This window comes from Anas acuta, chromosome W (genome assembly GCF_963932015.1).
Source record: "Anas acuta chromosome W, bAnaAcu1.1, whole genome shotgun sequence".
In the NCBI taxonomy this organism is placed as follows: Eukaryota; Metazoa; Chordata; class Aves; order Anseriformes; family Anatidae; genus Anas; species Anas acuta.
In genome coordinates, this window is record NC_089016.1 from 28,215,259 (window position 1) to 28,226,281 (window position 11,023).

Sequence of the window (11,023 nt, forward strand, 5' to 3'; positions counted from 1 at the left end):
ACTCACCGTAAAAGGGTTTTTTTTTGGGGCAGGAAAGCCTGGTTCCACGTTTATCCTTTCAGCCATTGCCTTTTGATAAGCGGTCAACCGAATTCCCAGTAGTTCCTTTGTAGCTTTCCTGTACGTTTGTTTTTTTTTTTTCATTAGCCCTAGTTTGTGGATAATATCCTGTAGTTAACTCGGCGGAAATTCTGTACCAGAGTATGTTTTTGATTAAAAAAGGTAAAGATTCACACCTTTGGCTTCTGTATTTTATGTTTTTTATTTTATTCCCAGAGCGAGTGAGAGCAGCCTCGGGGCAGGCGTTTTGTGGGGAAACAGTGGGGTCACTGCGCTTTCAGCCCATCCTAGAAGCCCAGATTCATTAGGGCTGTTTCCAGTAGCCCTACTAATGGCATTTTTATTCCCCCAAATCAACCGAGAGGTTTCTTAAGGGACATCACTGCCCCTAGAGGTTGCTCTGGACGAGGCTGAAGGCTCCTGAACACTAAAAAGGGAAAAGGAGAGGAAGAGGGGCTGGTTTTGGGTTCACCAAAGCAGGAGGTGAGGCCGGCAGTCACAAAACCTCCCCTTCCTCACCCCCAAATCCCAAAGCCAGGACCCCGAAGACATCACCAGGCGCCAGGTAATGGAAACAAGTCTTTATTAAGTAACTTTTAATATCAGAAAAATAAAACTCTTATAATTCTCTTTACAGCAAATATATAATATCAGTGCTTTGGCCATCATAAGTTAAAGGCCCTTTTATCATAAAATATATGTTTTTTTTTTTTTAAACTTTACTCAAATTGAATTCATAATCCCTATGAGACCTCCCTACATATACATAACAAAAAGTGTAGTAAAATTAGCAAATCCTAAACTAGCTCGAGAGTTGGTTTTTTTTTTTTATTTTTAACCATTCTTAGTTCGTGGTTTATAAAGGGTACACGCACCTAACGTCTCGTCGATTCCTTGGCTTATTAGTTGCCGTGTACGATGCGCTAAAATACAAAATAACATGCTGGGTGAAGGCCGGTTCGGTATCTACACGCCTGCAGCTAGAGCTTCGGGTTCAATACTGACGTGGAGCTAGAGCCCTACAAGCAAAAGGAGCTTGGAAAAGTTCTGCGTCACGGTAATCGTGCCCTCAAGGCAACTCTCAGACTGAAAAAATCCCAAAATAAAAACCGTTATCTGTAAACTTTGATACGAAATGTAACTCTTCAAGTGGAAATAAAAAATAAAGTTTCTGTCTATTTACTAGTTCAATACACATAGAATTTCTTTTTTTTTTTTTTTTGTTTTTCCTGTTATACTGAGAAAAAAGCTTTGTCTTGGGAAAATAATGCTTCAAAAAAAAAAAATAGAAAAATCCACCGGAACTCCCCTTTGTGTCCTTTTTTTTTTTGTATTTTTTTTTTTGTGTTTTAATAGATGCCAGCACAGATTTGGGAACGTACTGAGGATGAAAAAAAAAGCGAGGAACATCCACAGGTTGAAATGTACGAAGCGCGCTCCGGAGGCGTTTCGCCCGATGATTGGAAAGACGGGTTTGAAATGAAGTCAACTGATTGCAGGGCCACTGTCACGAGTAACACGAGGGCACGTACGCACCCCCCTTATTTTTTTTTTCCTTTCCGTTACTAAAAATAAAATATATCTTTATGTATGTGCAAGACAAATACGGATCCAACATAAAAAGGCTTCACATTTTGAGCTATGCACTCTAAAACGCAATTTAAGAACAGCTTGATCGGACTAACGAACGGAATGTCAGCATCCTCACTCTTCGAAGTGTGTGCGTCCCAAAGCCCTTCCTGAAATGGGACGAAGCCAGCCAGAACTCTTCCACGTGACATTAAGAAAAAGCAGTGGGGTGGAATTCCCGATCGAGGCGATACGTTCCTGATCCTCTGACCACCTTGGGTGAAAGACGGGAGGTACAGCGGGCAGCTTCTCCTTCCCTCCCCGCTCACCGTTAGCAGTAATTCACCTGATCCTGCCGAAAACCTGAAATCCTTCTCAAGAAATCCATCTTAAAAAAAAAAAAAAAATCCATTTAAAAAAAAAAAAAAAAAGAAACATTTGCAATGCTGAAGAGAATTAGGCGTAAGTCGTTGCATCAAGCGCAAAAAAAAGGAAAAAAAAAAACAACGATTTCCCCAAACCTGTTTTTTTTTTTTGTTTTCAAAACTGGCAGTGTAAAGAAGGCAGCATTGGAAGTGTTGTTTTGATATCTTGGTAATGCCACAAAGCCTCCGCGCAGCGGGCTTCTGTGCTCGGGCTCTGAGGTTCGTCGCTGCCAGCGCACAGAAGTCCCAACGCTCGACCGGGAGCAGTCGGAAAGCCTGGAAAAATTGGTGTTGCGGTTGTGTCGGCGCTCCAAACTTCCCCTCGCCGTGCCGTGTCGCACCAGGTGCGTCTCTGCTAAGCGTGCCGAGACCACCGAGGTTTAGTGTTACCGTAGCAGCCTTTTAGGAACGGATATTTATGACCAAACTTTAGCCTAATCCCAAGAAAGCCCAACAGTCAGAATTACTTAGGAGGTTTACTAGAGGGTACCGTTACACCCATGCCTTTAGATGTCCATATATAATAATAATAATAATTAATAATAATAATAATATCATCATCTATAGATACTTAAGAGTGGATTTGGATTGCCTGAGTAACAGCTGTCTGGCAAACGGGACACGAGGGCGTTTCCTTCTCGCAGATCTTGTTGGCACACTCCATGCAGAAGAGGTTGTGGCCGCAGGGGACCAGGGCGGCCACCACTTCGCTCTCGAAGCAGATGACGCAGTCGTGCTTGCGCCTCGACTCCGGGGGCGAGCTGGAGGTGGAGCCCCCGTTGGAAGAGGAGTAGCTGTTGGTACCGTTGGAAAAAGCCGGGATGTAGACGGGAAGAGCGGCGCCGGGGGGATCGCTCCTCGCCCTCCTCGCCAAGGGGTGCTCCAAGCTTTCCGCCAAAGTGGGCGACAGGCGAGGGGTGGAGGGCTGGCTCCCGCGGCGTTGAGGCTTGGCGTTCCCCGTGGGGTCGTTGGCGAAGCCGGCGAGGGGGTTGACGGGTTCGAAAGGGCTCCAAATGGTTTGGGACGGCGGCGGGAAGGAGTCGTAGGCGGGGGAGTCGGCCCCGAGCTCTTCGGCGCCCACGGAAGGCAGCGTTTCTCCGAACCAAAAGTTGCCCGTGCTGAAGGGACTGGTGGGGCTGAAGTCAGCCAATCTATTGCTTCCGAAATAGGAATCGGTGGAGCCGCTTCCCAAAGAGCTGGAGCTGTCGTTTCTATAATTGGAGATCATCCTGGCGCGGCTGGGGGGGACGGGGTTGGAAGCGAGCCAGGCGGACCCCAAGGCGCCTCCCTCGAAGCTGACGTCGGTCCCGTTGTAGTGGAAATCGTTCTCCTCGTTCAGCTCGATGTAGTTGCCCGTGCGCATGGCGATGTGCATCTCGATCTCCTCGCGCGCCCGGTCCACGTTCTCCGGCATCCCCGTCACTTCGAAGACGGGTTCCTTGTCCCGGCTGGGGGTGACGATGTAGGTGTGGGTCTGCTGCTGGATCCTTTTGATGGTAGCTCCTTTCGGGCCCACCACCAGCCCGACTACGCGATAAGGCACCCTGACCTGGACCGTGGTCTGCCCGGGTAGGTTTGGGGTACAGGGCAAACCTCCCAAAGCAGGGCCGTTCTTGTTCCGCGACGCTCTGATCATGGAGAAGTGCTCGGCGGCCGAGAGGATTTCCCTTTTGGCCATGGCTACGTCCTCTTTCCGCCCGGTGACGACGAAGATGGGTTCTTCGCCGCGAACGGGGGTCTTGATGTACGTGTTCGTCTTGGCCCTCAGCGCTTTGATTTTGCAACCTGTTGGGAGGAAACACATGCCAAGTTCAGCGGGGCGGCCGAGTTTAGGAAGCCACAAGAAAGCCAACCTATTTTCAGAGTCTCGAAAAACCAGCGGGTGAAACCAGAAGCAGCGTTTTTCCCCTCTCTGCAAGCCGCACCGGCGAAAGCAGCAACGACTTCTACCCCGTATTTCCAAGCGCACCTCCGACACCGAAAGCCACGAACTTATTTTAGCAACTTTCGGGCTGTTTGAGCCTCTCATCTGCTATCAGAGACTGAATAAATAAACTTGGTTGGCTTTTTCTGCAACGGACAACTCATGAATATCCCAGAAACGCTGTTGAATTTATATTTTTCCCCATTTATTGGCTATCCCCGAGTTATTTCTAAAATCCTAAAATTCTAAAATACGGACTAAACACTCACAAAAACTCCTAACCCTCCTGATACACTTTGCAGACCGAGTGTTTTAGGCATCATTTCGTTGGCCACCTGATTTTTCCCCCTCTTTTCCTCAATTTACACATCTCAGAGACGCACAAAACACTCTCGGGTCGGCGTTTTATCAGGGTCTTCTATTGAGACGAGCATCTTTTTATGAACACCAGGAGCATCTCATGGAATAGATCTATGTAAAATAAATGCAATTCTTCAGTCTAAAACACAATTCAGAGCCTGCTTCATTCCAGTTTCCCAAATCCACGTTCCACAGCAGGTTTTCCCGGTGCTTTAGGAACCGCAGCCCGGTTTCGGATAAAGCCAAAGGTGTAAAAGCAGAAAGACCTCAAGGAAAGTGCCACGTCTGAAACCCGAGATCCCTGAGCTCGGTTTCGTTTCGCGAGGAGCAGCGGCGGTGGAGAAAAACCTCACAAAGGGCTACTGTAAAGCCTGGCACGAAAACCACAGCCCCAAACGCTTCTGAGATTCCCGGCTGATGCGCTCGGATGTCTTGGACACGTGGGCTGAGCATTTTTCACCCGTTTTCCCCGCCTCCTGACCCCCCCCTCCTTAACTCACGGCTGCAATCCGAGAAGCAAAGACCCCACAGCAGAAGAGCAGCAGTAGAAAAGAGGGAACGCGTCTAAAATAACTGTAGGAAAAGTTGTTTTCCTTAACAGGATCGGTGTGGGGGCAAGTTTTGGGAACACGACCTGCCCGAGGATGCAGGATATTAAAAGGGATCACACTCAACATCCCATTCAGCAACCAACCAAAGTTTTTACAGCAACTTCCCAGAAAGAAAAAAAAAAAAAAACTACAGAGTGGCTTTCAACAAATAGCTTACACTTTCAGGCTTCAGAACGAGCCATTAAAAAAGACACAACCCCAAAAATCTTCCCTCTAACTGCTTCGTTAGCTTTCAATCCTGCCACGGGACACCTAGGTGCTGTACTCAGGATGAGCTTTAGGATTGTTTTAGCACTGTTTCCACTCCCCAAGAGCGGCAGCTGGTTGTTTTTGGCCGTTGAGCTACGTTACTGATAAGCTACCTGCTTATCAGTATTTTTTTTTCCCGTTTGTTTCAATTTACAGGATTATTTTAAGCAAAGGAATGATTTTCTCTCTCAAGAGCCCACGTTCAAAAGCAGAGAGAGGGCGAAAGGGGAGCCCGGGATCATTAAATATCCATAATCAGGTTATTTTTGTTGCGAGGCCGTCTCACGCACAGCAGATTTGTCATTATCGATTTAATCAGCGAAACGGGATGATATCATCCCTCCTCCTCTTACTCAGCCGGGCTTTTGGAGACCGCCCTGCCTGCTTCAGGATCCGCAGCCATCGTTTGGGCTGTTCTTACAGAGGCATCAGGCTTTGGAGGGAAACAGCAATCAAGCTGGAGCTATCTCGGGGAGAAAAAGAGAACATCACGGTCAGTTTTATCAAGGATATGTGCAACTGGAGAAGTTTTAGGATTTATACACGCCTTCAGAGCGCTGAAAGCTCAGTTTCTGCCTAACCAAAACCTTCTCGAGGCTACCAGGCTACGGCAGAACTGCCACAGAGAAAGGGAAAAGTCACCATCAGTGAGTTTAAGTGCAAAAAAACGCGTTCAGGTGACTTCTGGCAGACTTTCACGTGATTTAGAGATCCGAACGAGCGCTCCTCAGCTGGATCTCCAGAGCTCTTTGCAGCTCGGATGCACGCTGATGTCATTTTGGGCACACGCCCTACCCCGGCTTTCTGCAGGCAAACAAGGTCACCTCACCAAGAGATGCAACTTGCTCGCTCCCCGTTCTCCAGGGCGCTTTTTTCCAACTTTCTGACTTTTTAAAGCAAGGCAACTTGTTGTACACCACATTTTCAGCTGCTAAGAGGAAAGGAAAATCACTTTTCTGAGCAGCACGGGGTCCGGTCGCTTCGCTGAAGGCTGGATTCAACAGCAAGCTCGAATCCACACAGGACGCCTGTGCAATGCCACGCTTGGAATCTAGTTTTCCTGGCTCCCAGTCGCATGCCTAAACAAGAATAAAAGGATACAAGGATCTCTTCCTTTGCTGCTCACCTCTCTGAAGTGGAAGAAAGCCCAGGAATTACGTTATGCTACCCCAACCAGGTCTGATACACTCATTTTTGGGGGGATAAAGCGAGTAAGTACAGGTTGAGAACACTTGAGATTTAAAAAAAACGATAAAAAACCACAAATCCAGGTACTACAGTATTTTGTTTTCCTATTTAGAGCTGGAACGCCTCCTGTTTGTCACAAGAAAACCTTCCACGAGCCCTTTTTACAGCTTCCAGTAGCTGTACATTCAATTACTGCCCCCATAAAACAGCATCCTCTGGCGTAGCTCGGGGTGCACACGAAAACCTTAAACCTGCGAGCAGCTCCCCAGTGCAGATTTGGTGAGCAGAGCCCCCCACGTGGGCATCTGCCATCCCGTTACCTACGGCGGGGGCTGCGGGAGCACCACTTGGCCGCCTGGAGGGCTGGATTTGCTTCTGAAACTCACACCTCGCCGCAAGGTGCTGCTTGGGTACAGAGCTCTCAAGAACCGGGGGCTCCTCTGGGCTGATAAACACCACCTGGAAGTTTTCCTCCTCTGCCTAAAAATTAAATTTTGGTTAAAATAGCATGAAACTGCCAATTAATTGTTATTCTGCCACTTAAGGGGGGCAGTACTTCGAATAAATTCGCTCTCAGACACGGCAGGAAAGCCCAGATCAAACTCAGCACTCCAGATTTTTCAGGGGCTGAGGACATTTCGAGTTCTTTTTGTACCTCATGAAGACGGCCACGGAAAGGACACGAAAATTTATCCTCGTGAAAATGCAGCATCTTCTCTTCTCTTTGAGAGGGAGCAGAACAACCGGTGAAGGATGCAACTCCAACAAGGCTTGCCCCAGGCACACCAAGTCACGCTGCAGCCGAAAATCTCCTTAAGCAAAGCTTTCATGCAAATACATTCGGTGAAATTTTCTTACACCAAGCTCTCCTCCTTCTACCCCTTCCTCTTTCGCAGCCCGAATTCTTCTGCGGTACAATCCCTCTCCACCAAGGCTAAATATTGTATCACGAGCCAGACAGCGTGACATCAGATGAGAAAGAAAAGCAGAAGCAGCAAATGAACTCTTCAGGAACAATCCTCTTTTTATGCAAACTTCATTATCTTGTTTTTAAGGGACTCCGAGTGCTGAGGAACACACTACAGAACGATCCCAATCCAGTGGAGAACAAACAACACATCCTAAAAGGTCCTTGAAGCCCAATTTTCCCCTATTTCATCGCAAAGGACTGCAGCAATCCCTGGTTTTCAGTTCCGTTTTCCAGCTCTCCTCCTGCCCCCCGTCCCCGGTGACACACAAGCAAGGCCCTAAATCATTCGAGCATTATTTCGTGGAAAAATGTCTTGTGCTTCTGCTTTTAAGGGAAAAGAAAAGCCACCCGGCTGCCAGACTAGCCTGCACATGTCGACGTACCGGAGGGACATGCCACTTACTGTTTTAACAACGGGTAAATATTTTCCACCTCGGTGCCAGGAATGGGTACCTGACCCCATACACGCCAGTTCCTACAGCACAGGCTTTGGGTTTTTGAAACGCCCAGCAGAAAACCCACCTTTGATGAAGAATGCTTAAAGCTGAATAAATTCAGGATGAGGAAACAAGTGCCTGAATCTCTCCGGTGCCACACTGATTTACTGATTTGACTGTTTCTGCTAAAGCCACGCTGATGTAAGAGCCCAGCCAGCCCAACATCTCATTATCTGCTCAGCAAGCCAGAAACACAACCCCCAAAAACCCAGACAGAAAAACACACAAAGGGAAAAGGAAGAGAGAAACTACCCGTCTGCCCTGCCACACCTACACTCGCCACTGCTCTGCGCTTCACTTTGGGTATGAAAAGGGCTTTTAAAGCTCTTTTTTTTTTAAAGATTTGCTGCTGGAGAGCTGGTGTAACACATCCGTGGGGTCTCAGGGGAAGAGGAGGTGGGAGGCCACCGAGGGATGTCGCAGGGATGACCTTTGACGTAAAGGCACAACGGGGGCCCGCAAAATTTAGCAATCAACAGGAAACCAGAAGCAGACGTTTTTAGTCAGCGAGGGGTTGGTGGTGGCTCGTTTCCCCATCGCCGGGTCACCTCCTCGGCGTGCAGGGTGGAAACTTGAGGCAAGTTTTCAACCCTGCCCCAAACTTTGAGGCGATGCGGGCAGAGCGAGGGGGATGCTGCCACAGGCTGAGCCCCTGCGCCTGTAGGGTTTTGTGAAATACGGTGCCAAGCTCCTAAAAGAAATGCTTATTGAGGACGTTAAGGTGAAGAACAAAGCCCTAACAACTGCTTGGGCTCTGTGTGAGGTTTTCGAGCTGGGAAATGCTTCAGAACTACCAGAAAATACTTCATAACTACCAGGAGGCTGAGCTCAGCTTGCTCCTGCCCCTTGATTTCACACAGCCCAGAGCCTGCATCGCTCCCTGGCCTCAGCGAGACATAGAGCCGTGAGAAAGGCACCCAGTAACCCCTTTCCCTCCTGTTCTTACACCAAAAAGGGATCATTATGCACTAAAAAACCCCACCAAGCAGCCACCGACCCCTAACACCCCGGCGAGCTTTCTCAACACACAAACCCACCCCAAACCCCACATAGGGCCCTGCAACCCCAACCCATGCCAGCAGGGCTCTTCTACACCCCTTAATCCTTGGGGGTTTATCCTTTCTCCCTCAGCCACCGTGTGCCTCAGCGGTGAAGCGAACCCCCCCCCCCCTCTTTCCCCTCCCTCCCGGCCATTTTGCGCGTCCCCCGTCCCTCCCCTCCCGGGCTGTCCCCGCTCACCCTGGCGGCCCACGATCTCGGCCACATGCTCGGAGCTGGGCACGGGGACACACTCGGTGGTGTTGACGCTTTTTCGGCGGAGCAGCGCCGCCTGCTCGCCGTTTGTGGCGGCTGCTCCCCCCCCTCCACCTCCTCCATCGTTGCTGTAGGCGGGGGGCAGCCCCGCCGCCATCATGCCCCGCGGCTCGCCCGCCCCGTACAGCGCCGCCGCCGCCGCCTCCTGGGCATCGAAAGCCGGCGACAGCAGCACCGAGCCCAGCCCCGGCAGCAGGGGAGGAGGAGGAGGAGGAAGAGGAGGCAGCGAGGGCGAGGAGGGCGGCAGCAGCGCAGCCGGCTCCTCCTCCTCCTCTTCTTCTTCTTCCTCTTCTTCCTCCCCCTCCAGCTCCTCCTCCTCCTCGTCCAGCTCCAGGTCCCCCTCCTCGGCTTCCTCCTCCTCTTCCTCTTCTTCCTCCACCTCCTCCTCCTCGGGGGGCTCCGGGGGTGCGGTGCCGTCCCCTTTCCTCCTCCTCCTCTCCCCCGGGGGCTGCCCGCGGTGGCGGAGCCCGAGCCCGGCGAGGCGATGGCGCAGGAGGGCGGCGGGCGGCTGCAGGAGCAGCAGCGGCGGCAGCAGGAGGCGAGGCGGCGGCTGCCCCTTGGAGGAGGAGGAGGAAGAAGAAGGGAGAGGAGGGGGAGAAGCCGCAGCCCCGCCGCCGCTCGGCATGGCCGGAGAGAAAGGAAAAAGAAAGGAGAAGAAGGAGGCGGCGAGCCCCCGGCCGAGCCTAGCGGCGCGGGGCCGCCATGCCGAGGAGGGCACGGAGCGGCCCTCGCTGCCTCAGCGCTGCTTTTGTCCCATGGCGGCGCTGGAGGAGGAGGAGGAGGAGGAAGAAGAGGAAGAGGAGGAGGAGGCGGTGCCGCCCCGCCCCGGCCCCGGCTCCCCCAGGCAGCTCTGGGCAGGGCTGGGGGTGGCTCCGGGGTCCCCCTCAGCTTCCCCCCCCGGTCCCCTCAGCAGGTCGCCCCTCCTCGCAGAGGAGCACAGGGAACGGCCTCGAGGTGTGTTTAAGTTAGAAATGAGGAGTTTTTTTAATTATTAGTGTTATTTTTTAGTGGGGTCTGGTGCTTAGATGTCGGAGAGGTCGCAGCATCACCTCAGCTAGAAGAGACCTCCAAGATCAAGACTCCAACCTCTGACCAGAGTTCCTCTAAACCATATCACTAAGTTCACAGAATCACAGAATTTCTAGGTTGGAAGAGACCTCAAGATCACCCAGTCCAACCTCTGACCTAACACTAACCAGTCCTCCACTAAACCATATCTCTAAATCCAAACGTCTTTTAAAAATCTCCAGGGATGATGGTGACTCCATCGCTTCCCTGGGCAGCCCATCCCAATGCCTCACAACCCTCTCAGTAAAGAAATTCTTCCTAATATCCAACCTAAACCACCCCTGGCGCAACTTTAGCCCATTTCCCCTAATTTTTCATGGGAGAATAGCTCATGGAGGTGTCTCAGCAGGCATCAGAAGGCAACACTTACCCCAAGCACAGCAGTTTTCAGCCCCTGGTCCTCAGGGACTTCCAGAGGAGTTGTGGAGGAAAACGATGAAAAAAAAAAACTAGGAAAAAAAAACACCACACACCTGTTCTTAGTAGGTTTCAATTCACCTTCACATCCAAAATGTGAGCCTTTCACGGATGCCATCCTTAGGTTTTGTTCTTTTGAGGTGGTCTTGACCACCTCGGTGGTCTTGACTATCATTTGGGCCGTGCCACTCGGCACTGCGTAAATAAACGAAAAAAAAAAAAACGAAAAAAAAAAAAGTGTTTTGTGGTGTTTCTTACAGTTTGTGGCAGTGCAGTGACAACGAGAGTGTGGGCAGGGTACGGGTGAAGTTACACCATCGTGGCGTGGCTTATCTCACTCTCATCCCTATCCAAACACGGTGTTGTTAGCT

The 11,023-nt window shown here is 50.6% G+C and overlaps 1 protein-coding gene across 1 annotated transcript; it reads right to left on the reverse strand.

The window, feature by feature from the left end:
- Nucleotides 1–626: 626 nt before the first annotated feature.
- On the reverse strand, nucleotides 627–9,955 carry MEX3C (mex-3 RNA binding family member C). The gene is made up of 2 exons (XM_068665815.1): nucleotides 9,093–9,955; nucleotides 627–3,839 (listed from the first exon to the last, which is right to left on the reverse strand). Exons 1-2 carry the CDS (start codon nucleotides 9,790–9,792, stop codon nucleotides 2,626–2,628), a joined length of 1,914 nt encoding a protein of 637 aa, XP_068521916.1. The 5' UTR covers nucleotides 9,793–9,955; the 3' UTR covers nucleotides 627–2,625.
- Between the last annotated feature and the right edge of the window lie 1,068 nt (nucleotides 9,956–11,023).